The sequence below is a fragment of the Rhinolophus sinicus genome, linkage group LG07 (genome assembly GCF_036562045.2).
Source record: "Rhinolophus sinicus isolate RSC01 linkage group LG07, ASM3656204v1, whole genome shotgun sequence".
Taxonomy (NCBI): domain Eukaryota; kingdom Metazoa; phylum Chordata; class Mammalia; order Chiroptera; family Rhinolophidae; genus Rhinolophus; species Rhinolophus sinicus.
The window spans coordinates 105,029,657-105,053,334 of record NC_133757.1 but is presented as its reverse complement, the minus strand read 5'-3'; the positions used below and the strand labels follow the sequence as shown (position 1 = coordinate 105,053,334).

Genomic DNA, 23,678 nt, shown 5'->3' with positions numbered 1-23,678 from the left:
CATAAACAACTGTACTAAAAGGAACAATATCTGAAGCCACTACCTTAAAGAGCCGATGACCACACGACTAAAGAAAACCAGAATCCGCTACGTTTCAGAAATAACTCAGCGTCTCAAGAAAGCCTCAACACTGCCACAATGAGCAAGTGCTGACTCAGAGCCTTTCCGCTCTGGCCTCTACTTTGCCGCACTATCATTTTACAAGAAGGTTTGAACTTCAGAAAAAGCACATGATGGTAATATAGAAAATGTACTGTCTGTAGAAAACTAATGAGTCTGTTGTTTTAACAGGGTTATCTTAATAAGCATAATTTTAGGATGTCAACTATTGTAGAGCACAAGGGGAAAAACCGCTTTCTTCTTCTTTGCTTTTTAAATTTGGGAATCCTATTCCTATTTGCTACTGCTTGATGCCCCTTGCCTGGGTTCCTGGGAGGTTTCAGTTGGTATGTGTGTGGTCAGGATTCAGGTAACTGCTGCTGGATTTCTTTTCTTGCTCCCTGAGACAAAACAATTACCTCATTTAGCTGAATATGCCAGAGAATCAATATTCACAGACAGACTCCCAGAAGCAATCATTCCATCTTCCTCTTCAAATTCTTGCCAAGAGCGATGAGTGGACATACTGGGGAAGATACTGCCTGACTGTATGTATACTGCACACAGTGTGGTTTCAGAAAATGTGTATTTGAATTAAAAAAGAGAGATACTTAAACTCTACCATGTGCCACACACTGGGGATACAATGCTGACCAAAGACATAAGTCCTGAACCCTAAAAAATATGAGAAAAACACTATATATATATATATATATATATATATATATATATATACACACACACACACACACACACACACACACACACACACACATATATGTTTTTTATAATTATATATAATAGAAACCAGGTAAAATAAATTTCATTCTACCTGGAGTTTGGCTCCATCACTACCTACCAATATCCTTATCTGTCAATACTACAGTGACTGAAAAAGCAAAGAAACGAAAATCATCACCACCACCTCAGAAAAAAAACACCCCCAAAACAAAACATAACTCTAATACCAAAAAACATTAATAATCTACTTAAAACTATTCCTTTTCATTTCTTTCTTTCTTAGTAAAGACTGAGAGCTATTATTTTTTAAACGGTAAGAAGTATCATTATTTTCTTACAAAGATCTTCTCTATACATGTAGAAATAAAGCAACACTGTCGTAATGATTAAATCAGTAAACTAGATCCCTTATATAATGATCTGTCATTTTTCAGACAAGAAATTTTTAAAATTTTTCAGGTTACAGAACAGTATTTCTGGACAAACCTAACAAGGCAGTAGTTGTAAAACACTCTCAAACTTCCAAACACCCTCAATTTCAGTACAAACGATGCTGTGTTGCATACTCAATCTAAAACTAAGAGGAAGCATTGTGGGTTGGTCACAACTCGAATTCCTTATCACAATGATGGCTGCCTAAGGATCTGACCACTCAACGCCGCCATTCAAATCACTGGGAAGACAATAACGATGGTCACTGCTCTCCAACACGACTGATTTTCAGATTTGTTAGAAGGACTATTTCTTAGATCTTTCAAGTTTCTGGATAGGATTCTTTCAGTAGGAAGTTGTTCCTCTCACCTAGACAAAATAGAATGCTAACTCAAAAGAATAATAATAATTAATGAAAGCCATAAAAATATACCTTCTTTCTTCTACTGCAGGAATTCAGCTACTCAAGATATAGAAACCAAAATACTGGCAGGGAATCTTATAGGTTAGGCAACATTTATACAGCGCCCACTAGAGTCCAACACTGCGCTCGGTACACGATATTCATTTAATCTAGAACCCTGAGTTCATTATTCCCATTTTACAAAAACAGGAAACAGGCTTGGATTAAGGTCACTTGCCCAAAGATTTATACTTAATACAATTTAGTAACATTGGAAACTCAGATATGTCTGAGCCAAAGTTTATGTTCATTCCACTAGGACAACCTGTCTTCCAACATGGCACGATGAGGATCTTACAGCAGCAAGAGAAACAAGGGCACAAGTGACAGTAACATCACACCACTACAAAATCGCCTTCTTAAGATAGAGACCCCTCTTAGACCCCTAAATATAGCCTTTCTTCCAATCAGGGTCTGGGCACTGGCCAAAAAAAAAACGCTTTTAGGCTCCCCCTAGCAAAGTAAAAAGCTACATGAGATTTGTCCTAGGCCCCGTTCAGGACCAAAGGGTCTCAGTAATTTGTACCAGCACCCCTCATCTCCCCCACACCCAAAACCTCATGCACATACTCTGCTTTTACTTACTAGTTACTAAGTCCTCTTAAGTTACATCTGAATCTGTAAATGTAGCTGTATATTTATATATGATTAATTATTTTGACAGTTTCAATTGATAATTGATTTTAGGCAAAACAATGAAATCAAACTCTACAGACTCCAACCCAAAGAAGCTAACCAACTTTATCATCTTGCTTCTCTAGCAATCCTTAACAAAACTGCAAAATAATAATTACCTAGTTATTGAATCTTAGTTTGTGACAGGCCTTGCTAAATGTTTTACATATGAAATCTGATTTCATTGTCCAAACTTACGATATAGATTCTACTTTACAGATGAAGAAATGAGATTCAGAAACTATGTGATACTGCCTGTCAACATGACTCCATTTGACACAAGGTGATTGTCCCTCAGAACCTCTATCTTCCTACACTGCACTCCCAGGGCAGTGGAAATCCTACAGTATTGTGGTCAAAGATAAACCATTGTTGGCTCTAGCAAAGCTAATGGTTTTATATCCAAAGTAAGAATATGGAATAATATCAGTGAAGGACATTAAGAAATAGGTCATTTCAGCACAATTCCAAAGCCAAATTGATAGTGAAACAGCTGCAAAACACTGAGGTCATAAAACCCAGTGGTTAGGTGCCCAGGTTCAGTAGTTAGATGACAGTACATATTCTAATTCTACCAGTACCTACCTATGTAGCCTTGGGTAAATTACTCACTGTCTTTAAATCTGAGTTACCTCACCTGGGATGGCACCTCTATCTCACAGGATCACTGGGAGGATTAGAGAGGTAAGCTTTGGGCTCCCACCTTTATGTAGGCGTCTCATATTAGATACCCACCTTACTGAGGCCTTCTAAGTTATTTCTTTGTCTCCAGAACTGGAGGCAGCCCTTAAATTAGAAACCCAACGTCTCCAAGTTTTGAAAAACCCCCAGTACAAAAGTTGGCTTTTCCCTGCTCTTAGCTCCCAGGGTCTCTGGTTGTTAGTCACTGAATTTCTTTGTTTTCACATCAGCACTGTGGTTAAATCAATCTAGCTAGCTGGCTAGCTAGCTAGTTATATCTTTATTTTATCTGACATTTTAGTTGTTTCATTTGAGAGGGTTTTTCACAGTCTCTATTTGGTATTCCACCATATGACTAGGAACAAAAGTCGTAATTAATTCTTTGCTGGGGGGCCTTGGATGATTTTACAAAGACTATAATATTTAAAATGAATACTGAAGTACTATTAGATGGCAACCTGGGGCGAAGTAGGAAAAACACATTACAAAAGTGGCAAATTAAAGAAACAGAGTTAAGATATGCGAGATGATTGGTTTTGCTGGGTTTAAAATTAATTATAGGATACAAAATTGCTGGAAATGAGACTGATGGACTAGGAAATCAGGCTCAAGGCAGGGTCCAACTCTCGAAAATCTGTGTCATGATAAAGATGAACTTGAGACTGGGAGTCACCAAAGGGCTGTAAGCAGAGAGCTGACGCTGTCACATCCATGCATGAAAAGGATTATTCTTACAGAAATGGAAACAAAGCATGTAGAAGAGACAAGAGAGCAGAGCCTTGCTATTCAAAATTTGGTCTTCCACCAGCCCTACTGGCATCACCAGGAAGCTTGTTAGAAACACAAAACCCAAGGATCAGAACCTGCATTTCAAACAAAAACCCCAGGTGAATCACCTGCAGAGTCAATTGATGTCAAAGCAATGGTCGGCAGAGACAACGAAAAAAGCTTAATTATTCTAGAATACATGACATTTATTTGATGCTCAAGTTGCTTTATTTGCCTAATGAGCTGACTGTTAATATTGTAGATCTTTAACATTGTTAGATTTCATATTTGAGGTTTTGACACTACAGACTTATCATATGTAATGATCTGTTATTTAACTGTGACATAACTTTGAGTTCATTAACATGTTGCTGTCTAAGAGCAAACCGTTTAGTAAATCCAGGAGACTGTTCAGAATCAGAGAAGTTTTTGGTTCTCCACTCATTGTTGCATATGTGGTAACTTCAGGTTAAAGAGAAGGGGTAGGATAGGATAGACGTGAAAAGGTCGAAGAATCTGATACTTTTAATAAAAAAAAACTCTAATAAGAGATGGAGAGAGTTATACACTTTAGAGTTATTCTGTATTTTGGATGTTTCACTTAATGTCTCTAGCTATGTTCCTGTTTAATGTCAAACGATAATATATTTGAACCACTTTACTTATTAAATTTAATAAATATTGTTTGTCATATTTGTCCAAATTTCAGAATGCTTTTTTTTTTTCATGTTTCTCACTGCCTCTTTGATCAGGTTTTTATTCAAAAGTAGCTGTCCAAAGTGATTTGACCTTTATGGAATAAACAAATTTAAGTTTATGCCGCAGGCCTCTTCTGTGGTGCCTTCTTTTCTGCAGGTTTCTTCTCAGCCGCTGGTTTCCTGGTAGCTGCAGTCTTTTTTCCCACTTCTTCTGGGCTTCTTCTGCTTCGTAACAGGAACAGCCTTCTTCCCTGGCTTCTCTACCACTGGCTTCTTGCCTGGAGCCCTCTTCTCACCTGACGTGGCTTCTGGCGCTGCTGCTGCTTTATCCCCTGGAGCTGGTGGTTCTTGGCCTGAAGAATGGTGTTCCCACCCATTGTCTTTGCACGTGGATTTAGCTTCAACATGATTCTCAGGTTTTTCAGTGGATTCATCTTTAGGACTCGACGATGAATCTTCTTGCGTGGTATTCGGAGGGCTCTTTGAATCTCTGGGCTTTTCAAGATTCTGCTAAGGTCTGTATGGAGCGTCTAGTGAATGGGATGGTTGTAGTTGCTCTCGAGGGAGGCAGCGTTACGCTAAGCGCCACACAGACCATCTAACTTGTGGAAAGCACTGTCAGTCCAAACGCAGAAACGGCCCACATGCCCACCAGGAGCACGTTTCCAAGTGTTCAGTTTGCTTACATTAAGCACAGTCATTCCAGGGATGTTTCTGAAGGCTTTGATGATGCCACTGTCCTCATCCTAGATGATGCAAGGTCCCTTGAGCTGGGTGCAACGATGGTTTCTCACTTTGCCCTTGCCAGCTCTCATTCGTTGAGAGGCATAGACCTTTTTGATATCATTGCAGGCCTTAAGCTTCTTAAGAAGCAAAACAGCCTCCTTGGTCTTCCTGTAGCCTTCAGCTTGATCTTCAACCAGAAAGGAAGTTCAGGAACTTCCTCAATACGATGACCTTTAGATATGACCACGCTGGTAACACTGAGGCAGCCAGGGCAGAGCAGATGGCATGTCGCTTCTGTGTCGTATTCACTCTGCAGTGCCAGCGGCACCAGGCTTGGGTTGGTGTCAACATGCGGCCCCACCACACATATTGGCAAAAGCACTCTGGCTAGAGTGATGAGTCTCACTGCCTCGAACGCTGGGAATTCCAGCCACCGCTCCGCCAGGACCCACGACTCAGCACCACTGACAGCACAGGGCTGTCTGCTGTTTTCGTGCCAGTTGGTGTGAATATGATCCATAAGTTCACAATATCTGGTCGAATGGCAGCCTTGAATACAGCAGGCAAAGTGACATTTTTTCCAGATGATTCCTCCTTTTTGGGTATCAGTGGACGAGCACATGCCACGGCAGAGAGAGGAGACGGCCACGCTCCTCTCAACCCAGTGGCTCCCACAGGAAAAAGAGAAGAATGCTTTTGAAAACAAGTGTTTTCTCAGAGTATGCTGCATCAAAATTATTGTGGGGGGTGGGGTAGGCGAGAGGTGTTAAATGCAGAAACCTGGGTGTCGCCTACCCTAGATCCACTGAATCCCAATCTACATTTTTAAATAAACAACTTCCAAGTAATTATGTGAGCAGCCAAGTTGTTTTTTCCAAATCTGGAAACCATAACTGTTCAATTTTTACCTTTTTATTTGCACACACACACACACACACACACACACACACAACCAGGACCCAGATCAAAAAATAAAACATTCTGATACTCTAGACCCCCCCCCCCCTCCCCAGTGACTCCTAGAAACTGGCCTTCTATTCTGGAATAGCTTATACAATGGGGAAAGGACATCTCTTCAATAAACGGTATTGTTGGAAAAACTGGAAAGCCACATGTAAAAAGATGAAACTTGACCCCTGTCATATACCACACAAAAATAAACTCAAAATGGACTACAGATTTGAATACAAGACCTGAAACCATGAATGCCTAGAAAAAACATAGGGGGTAAATAAGCTCCTTGGTATCGGTCTTGGCCATGATTTTCTTGGGTTTGACACCAAAAGCAAAGACAAAAACAGCAAAAGTAAACAAGTAGACAGCATCAAACTAAAAAGCATCTACACAGCAAAGTAAACCATCAACAAAATGAAAAGGCAACATATAGACTGGGAGAAAATATTTACAAGTCATGTATCTGATATGGAGTTAATATCCAAAATATATAAAGAACTCATACAACTCAAAAGCAAAAGAAAAAAAATCTAATTAGAAAATGGGAAGAGAAACTGAATAGATTTTTTTCCAAAGAAGACGTAACAAATGGCAAACAGGAACATGAAAAGGTGCATAATGTCACTAACCATCAGGTAAGTGCAAATCAATACCACAATGAGGTATCATTGCATATCTGTTAGAATAACTATCACCAAAAGACAAGAGATAATATGTGCTGGGGAGGATGTGGAGAAAAGAGAAACTTCTGCATGGTTTGTGGGAATGTAAATTGATGTAGCCCCTATGGAAAACAGTATGGAGGTTCCTCAAAAAATTAAAAATAGAACTACCATATGATCCAGCAATCCCACTTGTGGGCATATACATCCAAAGCAAATGAAAACAGGATATCAAAGAGGTATTCGCACTCCCATGTTCACTGCAGCATTATTCACAATAGCCAAGACATGGAAACAACCCAAGTATCTATCAGTAGATAAACTGATACAGAAGATGTGGTATAAATATATACACAATGGAATATTATTCAGCCATGAGAAAGAAGGAAATCCTGCCATTTGGGACAACATTAGCTAAGTGAAATAAGCCAGACAGAGAAAGACAAATACTGAGTGGTATCACTTACATGTGAAATCCAAAAAAGAAAAAGAAAAAGTCAAATTCGTAGAAATAGAAAAGTGGTTGCCCGGGGCTAACGGGTAGGGGGGAATACACACAGGTTAGTAAGAGGGTATACGAGGTCAGAAAATTATGTTTGCGAACTCATCCTAGAAAAAGTGCTACATACCTCATTGCTGAATATCACTACGGTCACCTTCGAAGTACTCCCCTTGGGAAGCTATGCAGCGATGGCAGCACCTAGTCCACCCTTCAAAGCAATTTTGGAACTCTTTTTCTGGAATGGCCATCAGAGCTGTCGTCGTATTACCCTTGATGTCCTGAATGTCATCAAAATGTCTTCCTTTCAATATTTCCTTTATCTTTGGGTAAAGAAAGAAGTCATTGGGGGCCAGATCAGGTGAGTAGGGAGGGTGTTCCAATACAGTGATTTGTTTACTGGCTAAAAACTCCCTCACAGACAGTGCCGTGTGAGCTGGTGCATTGTCGTGATGCAAGAGCCATGAATTGTTGGCGAAAAGTTCAGGTTGTCTAACTTTTCACGCAGCCTTTTCAGCACTTCCAAATAGTAACCTTGGTTAACTGTTTGTCCAGTTGGTACAAATTCAGAATGAATAATCCCTCTGATATCAAAAAAGGTTAGCAACATCGTTGCAACAAGTTCGCGAACTAACTGTCTGACCTCGGACCTCAGATACTACCTTTCCCAAATGAACTACATCACTAAGGAACCAAATAGCAAATAAGGGGAGATATTTATTTATTAAAATTATTTGTTAGTAAATGAAAAATTAGAACACCACTGTTTTACAACCTCCACTAAATTAATGGATGGAGGCACTGAGTATCAACAGGGGCTAACATCACAAAAGGAGGGACACCAGACATAGGTGACTCCTAATGAAATAACACACCACCGCCTAAACAGAGGGTTCAAACAAGCCTGATAAGGTCTCTAGGTTCAGCTGCCAGTTTGAGGAAATAAAAAGGACAGATGAGTGTGGTGAACTCCACCATGTGAATGCAATCAGTCAAATCTATGAAAAACAAATAAAATTTAAGGAAAAGTATGGAAAATTAATCTGTAGATTAAAAGATATAAGAACTAGCAACTCTTTTTTTAAATGGTTGAGATTAAACAATAGTATCTAGGGAGACATACTTGGCTGAGAGAATCATAAACACAGGGAAGCAATTATTGTAAGAGTAACAGAGGGGGAGTTACTTGAAGGAAGGGAAGGGGCTATACTGAGTCAGGGCACACGCAGGAGCATCTGGGATAGTTGGCAAACTATGTAGTGAGCTGTGTGGTAGTTACGAGAATGTGCTATCTTAATACACTAAGGTCTAAATTCGTTTTTATATTTTCTGTATCTATAGTTTATTTTACAATAAAAAGAAAATAGCTTAAAAATTATAGGTAAGATCTGCTAAATGTAGTAAGAACACCCCTAAAGATTCATCAGCAATGGGCAGGTGTCATTTTCAACAATCATTTTCATTCTAAACTGTCACAGTATCATCTCAAAATACAGCAGAAGGAGATACAAAATTTGAGAAAGTATCTTAAAATGCCTGATGCTTGTCGTAATTGTGCTAATGAAACTATTCAGTACAATACTCAGACTCATTGCTGCTGCAATAGTACAATAGCTGCCAAATTTGGTAAAGTCAACAAATTTGGGAATGTGACACATAGCTTGAAGCCAGTTAATTTACTTTTAGACACCTCTTCATTCCACTATTCCACAACCAGTGTTCAAAATAGTAATTCACTTGTGCAGAACAAGCCAGTTTCCAGACCACTGGATTTCTCTGGATTTCTTCTAAGGTCAAAGACGCCATAACAATTCAAATTATAATATGCCAGGATGCCACGTTTACTATATAAACACAAGACTTTGTATCTCTTTAAAAATTAAGATAAGTATTGTGTATCCATAAATCCTAGGCCATAATTATTTTATTGCTTGCAAAATCACCTAATTTCAATTAGCAATTTGAAGAATTCTTTGCTATCTCATTCCAGAATTACAAAGTTCAATCACATTTTTCTGAAATTCAAAACTCCTGATTACATTATAGCATAGACATACGCTCTACTTCTTCTTCCTACCAATCTGAACAAAATTTCATCAATAAATTACAATGAATTACCAAATATATGCTAGGCAATGAAGCAGATACATGGCATGTAAAAAAAACCCACAATCTTGCCCATAAGGTAGCTTGAAATCTATCAAGTTGGAGATACAAGTACTTTGTATTACCACACAATTACTTGATTTGATATTACGGTCTAGATACATAATAGAAGTCCCAAGAAGGAAGAAATCTTATGTAACTAGAAACAAGACACATCTCTGTACATGAAAGACACTCAAAAAATACAAATGGAAGGAATAAATGAACAAAAAAATGTTTGGCACGGTTGCACACATATATATAGAAGTGAGTTGGGTCCTCAATAACTAGCAACACAAAATTTGCTCCTTGCCGGGCAGCTGGATGGCTCAATGAGTTAGAGCGCGAGCTCTGAACAACAGGTTTGCCAGTTCGATTCCCATATGGCCAAGTGAGTTGTGCCTTCCACCACTAGATTGAAGACAAAGAGCTGCCGCTGAGATGCTGGAGGGGCGGTTAGATGGCTCAGTTGGTTGGAGCACGAGCTCTTAACAAGGTTGCCAGTTCAATTCCCCCATGTGATGGTGGGCTGCGCCCCCTGCAACTAAGATTGAAAACGGCGATTGGACTTGGAGCTGAGCTGCGCCCTCCACAACCAGATTGAAGGACAACGACTTGGAGCTGATGGGCCCTGGAGAAACACACTGTTGCCCAATATTCCCCAATAAAATTTTAAAAAGTATATATTGCTCCTTGCCAAAAAAGAGCCCTAAAATCTGACTTACACACCTGCATATTTCATAGATTTTTTTAAGAGGCACATATTTTTTTCATATTTCAGCTTCTCCAAAACTGATAGCATGCCATTGTTGAAGGAGCAGCATTTTTTCTTTTCTAGTAATTAAAATAACTATACCTAAAGTTTCTTAAATTTTATCAAAATATGAATTGATTCTAAAGATAAATATAGTATGTGTCATGATTTCAAAATTAATCACTCGCTACATGCAAATTTGGATATGTAATCCCAATTTTCATAAGTTTAAAAAAATTCATAGAAGACAAACACCTTGCAATGTCAAATCCTGAGTTCTGATTCTGAAAATTTCAAAACATGAAAGAACATAATTACAACCACTACAAACTCATACAACATATCTTCCATAAAATCTACAGCATGCAAGTTCTTGAACATTTCTGCAATCGGTATTGCGAGGTAAATAACTGCATGTAATGTGAACAAATCTCAGTTATAGAAATACTGAAGATATTTCTTCTTTCTTATACTAAAAGATAGCACGCTAGGGGTGGGGAGAAAATAATTTTTGCTGCTGTATTTTTATCTATAAGTAGAAGGATAAAATAATGACCATTTTAAAAAGTAGAAATTTTACTAAAAAAACAAATAGAATGGGGTTAATTTCATATTAACCAAATAAATTTCATATTCATTTATAAAAGGAAAACTCATATGATCAACATAATACAGTAGTCTCAAATAAGCAACCTGGTATATTCTATTTTGACCAGGGGAGTTGCCATTTTTTAAAAAGTAAACAACGAATTTACCACTGCCTAAGTATGACTGTTTAGTGAGGGAACGACAGTCTGCTGGAAATGTGCAAGCAGGATGACTTAAACTGCTGACACAACCTTAAGTACAGCACCCTTTCTTTGAAACAGCACTAGTCTAATTAGAGCAAGAACTTACATCAAGAGCTTCCCTACCAATCTTTTATCATCATCATCAATATGTGACTAGAAAAGAATATGAACAAGTGAAACATATTAATTAAGGAAAGAATAAACCTTAAATCAGAAAGAGAGTGTCTGCATACATGTGTGCACCCACTAGTATGTGCATATATCTTTATAGCTCCCATTTCTGAACCTATAGTTAGGTTCTGTTTTGCTTTTGCTTTTATCCATATAAAACTAAAGACAGGAGGAATATGGTAGTCAGTGAGTCTGACTTTTGTATATACAGGGGTCCCCTAACCTTTGCAATCTCAAGTTTCATCATTTAAAAAGGAAGTAATATTTGAGTATCTGCTATGTGCCAATCACTATGGTAAAGTTTTATATAAATTATCTCTTAATCTTCAAAAGAATCCTATCAGATAATTAGTATTATCCTCATATAATCAACTCAGTCACCTAAATTTGATTCAATCACAAGTCTAACTCCAAAACCCCGTTCCTTTACTACATGGCAATAATAATGCCTAAATTAATACCTAAACTATTTGAATTATGGAATAATTCTAACAAAAAGATGTCATAATCCACATGCCTGTTGTAAAACATAGAGCTATACAAGCATAATGAACAAACAGTATTCTACTGGTACACCTATTCCATCGCACAACTCCCTTCCCTACATGGAAGAGACGGTTAGCATTAATAGCATAAATAACACAGGAAAAAATATATAAATATGAATGTACACAAATACAGTTCAATGCATGAAGTATTAATGACCCAAAAATGGGACAATGAGAGACAACAGTCTATTTTTCCACAAAACACATTTCTGCAATGCGAATTAGTTCAATTGTTCGTCATTGAGGGATGAGGTCAGTATAATGTGAAAGTCACATTGGTCTACAAAGAATTTTCTCCACTCCAATAATGCTTTAATGCCATCAGGGACAAGCTTTCTCACAGAGAGAGCCTTAGTAATACTCAATGACCTTAAGAAAAAAACAAAACAAAACTGAAAAATCTGTAGAAGGCAAGCAGAGACTGGTTAATGGCTTTAAGAACTGCTAGGCTTTCCACGTTGTCAAACTATCTGGTCAAGCTGTGAGTACAGATAAAGAAGCCATGGAAGTATTTTCCACATGTTTATTTATTTTTTAAAGGGGGCAGAGAGTAGAAGGGACTGATAAAGAAGCTTACAACCTGGATCAAAATTTTTAATTTATCTTAGGTAGAACTGAATGCCTTCGTGGACCTACATGTCAAAGGAGAAGGCATAAATCCCAGGACTTAGAATTAGCTAACTGATGTTCGGTACAAATATTTAGCTGTATTAATATTTTTTATTAGACTTGTTACTGGTTTTGTTAGTACATATATTATAAACTTGCATAGGTTTCTGAACAGCTTGTCCCTATTTTTAGAGTACGATTTTGCAGAACTTTTGGTTTTTTCCAGAGACACACAGTATATTGTTTTATAACACAACTGCCTGTATCACGGTATTTAAAGAAATCCAGCATCACCACCTTTTTATTTAAATCCAACCTAGCTTCTTCAATATTAACTGTTATGGGGTCAAACCAATCTGCATCGAGAGGTTAAACTTTATTGTTGCTAAACACTTAAGAATTACTTTGTCAAACCAAAATATTGCCTATTTTTGCTTCTGCTTTAAGAAATACTAATTAAAAGAATTGGAAATATTTGAAATGAATAGAAATTAGGTAATAACATTTAAAAATACAGATTGTAATAACAGAGATAAAATATGTGACCTTGAAATTCTCTCAAAATTATGCTAAATTAAATTTAAATTCTAGAATATGCTGCCATATATTTTTTAAAATACTATTTCGAGTCAGTTTCTTTAATTTTATAATAATGCCACAGGAGGGTCACATTCATTAGAACGATACAGGTTTTTTTCATTTTTCATATTTTACATTTTCCCTTAGGGCAGATCTTTTTAGTTTACAGTATAGCACACTTAAAATTATTTTCTTTATGAAAATGTCAAATTATTAAGAAGAAAGCAATCTTTACTTACCTTGGTCACAGAGAATACATTTCTTTACTTAGCCAAACAACAAAAATTGACTTCCGCATTTAAATCTCTGTCAGTAACATGCGTCTAAGGCATTTCTAACACTTTAAGAATGTCAAATCCTAATCAAAATTTAATTTTGGTAATACGAACTATTAAAAACGTAAATTTATTAAATTTTTACCTGAAATATTTTACATTAAGGAATTTTTAAAGCTCTTTTTATGACGCTCTGAAACAGATGCATCCTGAAATATCAACTCACTGAAGCTGGAAGCACCAGTAGAGCAGGCATACCACTTTAAAAATGGAAGGATAGGGTATAGGACCTGGCAGGAAGGGGAGAAAATGTATCTTGAACAGAACAAGTATACCGATCTGGTAAACTAATATAATCTAAGTGATCTCCACCACCCCAAATCACATCCTATCTGCTGTATATCAAATGTCATTTGGACCTTGACAGTTCATACCACCTTTTAGTCTTTCTGCCAATTCACGCTTATTACTATAACATTCTGAATCAAATTCTGGCTCAGGGATTACCAAAAGGTCAGCAACAGCTCTCAAAGTCTATTTTTCTTTCTTTATTGCCTAAGTTTTGATGATCTGTTTTCCAAACCTTTCACTATGGAACATGTCTCCTCTATGCAAAATTTTCAAGATGGAAGTAGCAGATTTACCTCTTATTAAAACAAAAATGAAAATACTAATGAAGAACAATTTCCACTATGATAAGACAGAAAATAGATATCAAAACTACACAGCTCTACATAAAATGTTTATTGAACAACTAGAATTTATACTTGCTAAATGAGTACTTTAATCTCCTTATTGAGATGAGTGAAGCTTTCAGAACTGTGCTCTTGTCAATTTTCAACATCTCAAAGGCTTTGTTTCTTTATTCCTCCTTCCTTCCTGTCTCTTAAGAAAAAAGTGATCCCTATCATTTCCAAACTAATATCACCGCCAGTCCTTTTGATTTTGTCTATCTCTACACCTCCTCCAGAAACTTGCTCCATTCATTGTTCCCACTCCTGCTTAAACGTTCAGTTTCTTCAATCTTCCTCGTCTCTCTTTCTGTGAACATTCACAAGTACCACATGACATTGATTCATGGATGCAAAACAATGTAAATGAGTGAAGCCTTATACCGTAAATAGGAAGGGAGTCTCCCCAATCCAATTATACAGATTTTAAAAATAGTAAAATTCAGTATTCTTTTCAATTCACTTTTTAATGAAACTCTAGTCATGGAATGAAAATAATGGAGGAAGCAATAGTTAGTATCATAAAATATATAATGAACAAAGGTTATAAGGCAATGACTTCTAATCTTCATTTTGCAGCAACCAAGGAATTCTTTGTTATGCCAAAATATACCTACAAATTATCACAGATATGATTCTAAGAAACAAATTTTTAAAGGTACTCTTTAGAAGATGAACTGCTATGACTTTCAACAACCAGGCATCTCCAACATTTAGGAATGTATTTCCTATATAGGAATAGAATATGTTACAAACCTTAGCTCTTATGCTTACTTTTCTTTTAAAAATTAAACCAATCTGTTTCTTAAACATTATCTTTAAAAGGTTAACATTGTGATTTTTAATTACTATAGATCACAGATTTAGGAGTAAAGAATAACATTTTTCCCCCTAAATACTGTAATCTCACTCAGAATTCTGAGACTTCTCCTCCAAAGTTTGGGATTTTATGTATTTATAACTTACACATACTGGTGGGGAAAAAATTATAAAGAAACTTATAAATGTGGAAGCATGAGAAAAACAAAAAGAATACACCTGTAACTCATAACTCTCCATCACTGTCATTCTCTTATTCTAGCTTAAAATAATTTCTTCCTCAATTACTTTCTTATTTCCAACTTACACAAAATCTAACTCATGTCCAATCCTATCCTTAGGCACTAAAACATATCACTTATGATATATGAATTTTAACTGTCACATTAATCTAATCTTATAGTATCTTGATCCAATGACAAAGCTGCATTACAGTAGACTACTTTCTGTAAACCCGAATAGGGGCCAGACCACAATTACGTCAATTTGTACTATACATATATATCTGACTTAAAGGGACAGAACACAATTTACTGAAAAGCCCACAGTAGTGATTTTACCTGGCAAAGGACACAGGGATAATGTCTAGTAAATCCAAGAATAAAATTTTTGATTTTATATTTCTGACTTCTTTCTCACTCTACACACTCTCCTCAGGCTATTATATCCACTTCTTACCTTCATCTACTACCTACAGTGCTGGTTCCCAAACTTGGATGGGGTTAGTCAGAGATCACTTCAGGGGCAGGGGTCCTTGTACCTCTGGCAGATTCATAGTACCTATGGCAAGAATATAATCGATGGCTACCTCTAAATTCACCTCTTCTAAGATGCTTTCCAAGTACCTCTCACCACTATTCCCAAACAGAATTAATTAAAAACTTCATGTTCCAACAACTTCGATTCCATGCCTACATACCTGAAATACCTTAACTTTTTTGTCTGTCTTTCCCATTAGGACTATAAACTCCCAGATGGCAACTTTTGGCTTCCCCATTTTAGGATTTCCAGTGTTGTGCACAAGAAGTTAGCTCTTAGCTATCAATAGATGCCAAAATGACACGTGTACTGTCCAAATAAGAGGATACCAACAAGCGATTAAATAAAAACAAGAAATAACTACACAGCATCTACTATGTTCCACTCTTTGATAGTCTGAATTGGGAAGGCTAATACTAAAGTTCTTTTTTCCCAAATTAAGAACACATATATAAATTTCAGACGGACAAGAATAACACCAAGGCTAAGAATACCGGCCTTGCAGTTAGATGTAACTGAAAGAAAAAAACCAAGATTCACCACATAATGTGATCTCAGGTAAAATGGGAATGGTGTCAGCCCTAAAATGAAGCTCATACACGGTAAACAGGTTTTACGTTGAGGATTAAAAGACTTAATGTACAGAAAACATCCAATATCCTGCATTTGGAGACAATTAGAACCTGAGAGATTATTAAGTCATAATTTAAAAACTAAAACATTAAAGCATCTGAGGGTAGAGAGAAATAACTTTCTTTTAGATAACCATGGTAACTCTTTAAACGAAAAATAATATATAGATTAGTCTTTAGTTTTATAAATTAATTAAATCACATTGATTTATAATTATAAAAATTTAATACTTTTTAATTAATTAAAAATTTTAAACAACCTAAAACACAGCTTTTTGCTTACACTGGCTATCCAACCATCTCTTGCATATAGTTGGTGGTCTTTAGGAGCCTAGTGATAAAGAAAAACCTGTAAAATTGAAGTTTTTCTTTCTTTTAAAGTATATTTTCCACTGCAGATTTAAATCCAATGAAAATTTGTTAGGTGGGTACAGGTATATGTGCTTATTTGCATAAATATACTCAATGGCGAATAAAAGAGGTAAGAGAATTGGTATAGACAGGGTTCCTTATGTTTGCTTAAGAGATTTATAGAAATTTTACTTGGTTTCCAAAAGAGCTTTGCAATTGCTCCCAATAATTGGTTTTGTTGGCAACTTATTTTGACCTAATTTAAGGTAAAATCTAAGACTTAGAAATTTTGAAAAAAACACACATGTAAAGAAGAAATACTTTAAATTATCTATAGCTCGTCACCCAGAGTGAATCACTTTATAAATTTGCTGTATTTTCTTTCAGTCTCCCTCTCTACAACGTGTAATGAACATATATTTTCAAAACTGATGTCATTTTAGGTTAAACTCCATGAACATACTGACATTCAACCAATGACTTAAAAAATATCAATTTCATACAGTTCGACTTAATACCATATGCACTATATGTCTATGTACGTAAAAGTATAATTTTACATTCTTCTGTGGAGGGAGTTGTGCACCCTCCACAACTAGATTGAGACTTTACATTAAATCATGAGCATTTTCCTACGTCTTCACTACTCTTCCCAGCATAACCATTTAAGGCTGGATGGTGGCCCAAACAAATGGATATAACAAACTCATTTAACCATTTTCCTGATGTTTGAACTGACTTTTCCCAGCTTTTCACCATTAGAAATAATGCTGACATGAACTTCCTGCGCCTAACTCTTTCTGTAAACCTCTGATTTATTTCCTTAGGATTAATTCCTAGAAGTAGGCTTAGTAACTCAAAGTTTATGAGCATTTTAAATACTACTTAAACATGTTCCTTAAATGTCTGCCATAAAAGAATTTATGTTACCAATTTACATTTCACCATTAGTGCATGACATTGCTCATTTTATCTCAAAATTCTTTCTAATAGTCTGAGAGATGATTTTATAAATCATCTGTGGTTTGTAAACCAATTCTTAGAGAAAGGAAAGCTGACAGATAACACATACAGAAAGGTGAAATAGGTGCACATTCTCAACTTCAATGGTTCTCAAAGTTTGGTATGCATAAAAATCATCTGAGAGGCTTGTTTAAAAATGAAAATCCCTGGATCCCATTCCACTGATTCTATCAATAGGTTCTGACAGAGACTTGTGCTTTTAACTACCACCCTGAATAAGCCAGATGCAAGTGATCTCTGAACCACAACTTGAGAAACATTACTGCAAACAGAGTACAAGTACTTTACATGAATAATTACTGCAACAATGAAAAGTATATTCCAAATAGCTGGTAAGAAGTGAATGCATCAATTACTTCTTAATACAAGACACAAAAATTAGGTAATAATATAAGGTATTCAGACCAAAACTTGGCTTCATCTCTGCAGTCACTGCTGAATTAAAAGTGTAAATACCTTAAAAGTATATATAAAGGCGCAGCTGAATGGCTCAGTTGGTTAGAGAGTGAGCTCTGAACAACAAGGTTGCTGGTTCGATTCCCACATGGGCCAGTGAGCTGCACCCTCCACAACTAGATTGAAGGACAATGCCTTGGAGCTGAGGGGCCCTGGAGAAGTACACTATTCCCCAATAAAATTAAATTTTTTTAAAAAGTATATATTTATTTTTTCAATTTTTTAAAATTGGGGAATATTGGGGAACATTATGTTTTTCCAGGACCCATCAGTTCCAAGTCAAGTTGTTTTCACTATAGTTGCGGAGGGCACAGCTCACTGGCCCACGTGGGAATTGAACTGGCGACCTTGGGGTTATGAGCACTGCACTCTAACCAAATGAGCCAACCCGCCGCCCCTAAAAGTTTATTAAAGTACAGTATTTTACCACAATTTTATATACATGTATATATGTATTTAAGTACAAGTTAGTTCTAAGATTGGTTCTGCTATTTCCTGGCTGTGTGATTTAAGGTTAATCATTTCTCTGAGCCTCAGTTTCCTCATCCTTAAAAACGAAAATAAGAATACTATCTCATAAATGACATAACTAATATGGAAGTGCTTAGTATAGCCTCTGGTCCAAATTAAGGGTTACATAAATACTTGTTATAATTATTATGACATAATCGTCTCGAAAGTACCTATTCAATCAACCCAAAAATCACTTTGCCTAGGCTGCAAAGAGGAGTGCACACAGCCAATATGATAAGCCATATAAGGAGTAAAGGCTACCTTTTTAAAAAATGATTACTAAAAAATATGCTAGGTACTAAAATAAGCTCTTTAATAGCATTATCTTTGTTAGAGAGCATGGGAAAAATTGGCAGTACCAAAATTTAATCCCAAATTTGCTCTGTTAAGAACTAGGATAATTATTCAGAATACGTATTCTCTAAATAGAATAGGATAATTATTCAGAATACGTATTCTATTTAGAGAATACGTATTCTGAATAATACTGAATATGAGAAAGATAAAACAGCGCTCTTAGCAAAAGCATGTCCCCCCTCCAAAAGACAAGAAAAGTGAAAGAAGACATTTCATTATCACCTACAAACTGATTCTTTAAAAAAATTTCATCTTTCCTCCTAACTCCAACTTCTACAGCTTCCAGGTCAACTATTATCACACCTCACACTGGTATGAGCAAATTGATTTCTTTTTAATGAACATTTTAGGAGTATGTTTAAGGAACCTTAAGCATGTTCATAAATAAAACTGATCATGTAGATTAGTGGCAGAGCCTGGTTAAATCAAGTACAGTAGGCTTTCAAGGTAAGAACAGGCAGTTCACTGGGGCTAGAACTTCACAAAGTATACTGCTTATTTATTTTAAATGAAATACTGCATAAATACAGAACAATCATAGTATCTCCCATCTCTTCTAAACAGTCTTAAGAAAGAAATAGTCAACACTCTGGTATTCACTTATTTTCCTTTTATTTGCCCAACCCATTGCAAAAAAGTTTTAATGTACATCATTCTACTGAAACTTTTATCAATGACTAATTTGTAGATAATCTACCATTTAACATTTCAATATTATTTGTAATTTAGACACATCCTTGACCAAATCTCAAATGACATTAACACACTTATGTTAATATTATCAGTGTTGTTGTTTTTTTTTGGGGGGGGAGGTGGGGCACAAACTGATTACCTATTGAATAATAAAAGATTACAAACACTAGTGTTTAAATCATATTACAGTCTTCCATAATTAATGTTTTAAGCATCTCAATTCAGGATAAAGTACACAATGACACTGGTAATATTTGCATCTTTTAAGAAACACTGGGCCTCAAACACTAAGGGCAAGTATTTAAATACATTGCAAAGAAAAGCTTTTTTCACATGGTAGTTTCAATAACATATAATGGTAATCTTACGCCCAATTTCTTCTATAGCAAATTATAAACATTTAATTTATATAAGTGTTTTTAGATGTGGTTGGAAGAAATAGTGTCTCTATCATGGCAAGAACATAAACATGGTTAAAGAACAAAAATTAGGGAAGGACAGAGAACTCAGTGTTTTTATGTCAGATTCTGTGAAAAACACTTTACATACTACATAACTAGAGAGGTAGAGGAGTTGGTGAGGAAGGGAGAGAAGGGAGATAATTTTATTTCCTAATGTAAGCCACTCAGCAAAACTTCAATGTAGACAAAGTCTTTACTTTTCTTTCTGCAACAGTAGAATATCCTATTCTACTTTAAGCTTTAGTCCTAAGCTTCTAAATTTGTAATCAATTATTTGTTTAAAAGGCATAGAATAAATATGAAAACGAAGATCACTAAAAATATAACAACTGAAAATTCATACTCTTGGAGATTAAGTTTTTAATTTGCTATATTCTTAAACATTACTTTAAAATAGCTACTATGTTTTCATCATTATTCCTCAGAATTGGTCCAACTCAGAGTTCCTAAATCTTGTTATATCCATGAAACCATTAAGAATGCAAAAGGCCAAAAAGATACAAAACAATTCTAACACAACTGACTAGTACAAGAATTTACCATAATTCCATTATTATATTTACAGCTAGAGTTTGAAACTCATGAAGTTTGCAAATGTTAAGAATATTCTGTTTCATGCAGATAATATACGGTAGCTAAAAAAAAATTTCTTATATTTTCAAGATAGGCTCTGTGATCAATACCAAAGTATGTTGATACATCTGTTGCTGCTGAGCTAGGACTAGGGAGCAGAGAGACTGTATTTCATTATATTCAAGGCTACTAGTACCAATGAACTTTTTATGAATTGATGAATGAAATAACATATAATCTCTAAAAGTTCACGGGGGTACTCAAATTAACTAAAATTATTGAGGCCTCCCAAAACCTAAGGCAAAGAAAACGAAACAGGAAAGCTTACTATTCTCATTTTTAAAATAAGTGCTGCCGCTTTAAGTAGCTGGCAGTCTCACATCCAGCCCAGGCTACAATCACAACATCCATTAGAGCGCTCCACAGCTCAGAGCAAGCAAGCAAGTGGTTGTCAGTGCAGCTAGTAAATCACCTGATCCTATTACAAAATCAATTACTGCAGTGCATTTCCATTGCTACACAATCTGATGATGACAAAATGATATTGGATAGCTACTGCAAGGTCAAGAAAACTGCTAAGAATATCTTTAATTGGTCTTTTATTTTTAATCATTTGGTACTAGTTATAGTGCATCCATTTTAATTGTATATTTTTATTTGAAATAAATCTATGTAGTTACCTTTGGTTGCCTGGGACATTCGATGGATAATCTCTGCAACTGGTCTGATGTATGGCTACAAGAGAACAGATCGGAGCAGCAGGTCGAACGGTTCAACCTCTTCATTAAAGAAGAAATAATGCTGCAGCCACAGCCACACATTGACTTGCTCATTAGATGAGGATTTAACTTTAAAAATCAGAACTGGTGATGTCCCATATATACTTAAAATTGGCTAAATGCCTCATTCTGCAGCTCTCTGGCTAAAAGAAACACTGTTAAAAAAGAATAAAACAGCTTCCCTACAGAAGGTACCAGCCACAAACTCATCGCCAAGAAGAACTCGATACTAAAAACAGAAGTCTCCCGGCTACTCTTTAGAAAGAAGGTAAGGTGCTTTAATATTTCAAACTGTTTTATATTAAATCCCAAGTCCTTAACAAAGGAGCGAACTCAAGATAATATACCCCAAAATTATACTAACCACTTTTTCTGTCCTCCATCAGTTTAGATCTGTTTGCCTACTCCTTCAGCTCAGCCTATCCAACCTGTTCCCTCTGTAAATGCTCACTATTTCAACAACCAACAGGAATGAGCCCCACCCCTCCCTGTCCCCATACACACTGTTCAAGAACCGCTCAATATCTGGAAAAGAACTGCTGCTGCATTGCTCTGAGAAACAACAGGGAGCAAATTACTGGACGGATTCTTTTAACTTACCAATCAGAACTGCTGACCTTTTATGACTCCACGATTCAAGAAGCCTGCCAAGCACTCACAGTAAGAATAATCAACTGATTTTACTTGTATATTATAGATTAACTTACAGGATCATTTTCAATCTTATTAGTCAATCTAAAACACAGAAACATAGGCATAAGAATTTTTAAAAAACAAAATTTATACAGTAGCTATTAAAAATCTATGAGTATTGCTGGGAGGGGGCAGGATGGTCGTTGATATGCATAGCAAAAATCCTCTCTGAATATTGTACTTAGACTTGAGAAATATGGAGCAATAAAATTCTATAGTAAAAATAGTGGTATAGATAATGATAAACCAAGGAGTCCCCTGACATCATAAATGTTAGAAGAGTTTTAATAAGTAAAAAAAGGGCTTGTGGCTATAGGTAGGTATTGATAATAAGTGAAAAGCCATTAAAAATCTGGTTGTTTTGACACTGAATCTTCTCCAACTTGGGTTATTTGCATCTCATCAAAAAGATTCAAAAAATATAAACCACCCTAAAAATACAAGCAAAAGTATTAAGTATGTTAGCCATACACTAGGATATTTTATACTGAAGCATCCTTTTTTGTCAATAATGTGTAAAGGCATTTATTTACACCATGTAACTATAATCCACATTATAATTTCCAGGACAAGAGAGGGTCACATTAATACAAATATGTTATAGTCTTCCCAAATAATCATACTTCAAATAATTGTAACTTAGTGAATATTCACAGATCAACGATAATCAATCTTTTTTAACATGACCCTTTTTTGAGGAAGATAGTCTAAAAACTAAATGCAATAAGAAACACCTTTAATTAAAATGTATATTATAAAAACTTCCTGTTTTCTGTGGCATTGGAAGGTTCTTTATTTGTGCATGCCTCACGCTCAATTTCTTCCTTGGTTTAAAGCTAAAAAGAGCCAGTATTGCCTCTTCCTTCACCTTGCACTGCCCTTTTGATATCATGTTATACTTAAATCAATTTCCAGAATATCTAAAAACATGCATGCACTTCACATTGAATTTTTTTGAAAAACCTGTTGTAGATAAAGGCTGTGGAAACAAACAAGCAAAATAATGCAGTAACCTTTTACTCGCCTGCTGGAGGTACTGTCTGCTGCATAGAATTTTAAATCCTCATCTGCAGATGCAATTGAGCTGGTATTGCCAAGAACTGCCTTTCCTGCGCGCTGCTTCACAGCTATTCATCGAAAGAGCACATTATGTGGAAAATGTGAAGTGCTATCAGTTTAAGTTTCTTACACGATTTAACAACAGAACTTCTAAAATCTAGAATCTGTCATATTTTCAGATGCACGTCAGACACACTGGGGGAAAGGGCTTGTTACAGCTGATGCACACTCCTCCTAGCTAACGTGCGAGACTGGGAAGCCAAGAGAGGTAATGAAAAAATTAACACAACATCCTAACGTAGAACAATGTCCCGAGCATTTAAACCTCCTATGATTTATATTATCAACACATGTGTAACATGCCCAAATAATTGAGATTTTCATTACCTTTATAATTAACAAAAGCCTATAAATAAATCATTGCACCTAATATTATAGACAAGCATCAATAAAAATCCCCACCAAATGCATTTTGCTATTACTTAAAGTATTTTACTAGCTACTCAGCA

The 23,678-nt window shown here is 35.9% G+C and overlaps 1 protein-coding gene and 1 pseudogene across 4 annotated transcripts in view; both read right to left on the bottom strand.

Moving 5' to 3' along the window:
- FBXW7 (F-box and WD repeat domain containing 7) overlaps positions 1-23,678 on the bottom strand; it is a 171,381-nt gene that overhangs the window by 95,170 nt on the left and 52,533 nt on the right. For 2 of the 4 annotated variants that reach the window (XM_019722723.2, XM_074338439.1), the window contains exon 1: positions 21,319-21,723. The exons of the other annotated variants lie outside the window; for them this stretch is intronic. Coding sequence is in view for 1 of the 2 variants with exons in the window: in XM_074338439.1 (XP_074194540.1) it covers positions 21,319-21,471 (153 nt within the window). In the remaining variant the exon portion in view is untranslated. Of the gene's footprint in view, positions 1-21,318; positions 21,724-23,678 lie in introns of those variants that run through there. 4 annotated transcript variants of the gene reach the window in all.
- Positions 4,087-6,906, bottom strand: LOC109442049 (large ribosomal subunit protein uL4; annotated as a pseudogene).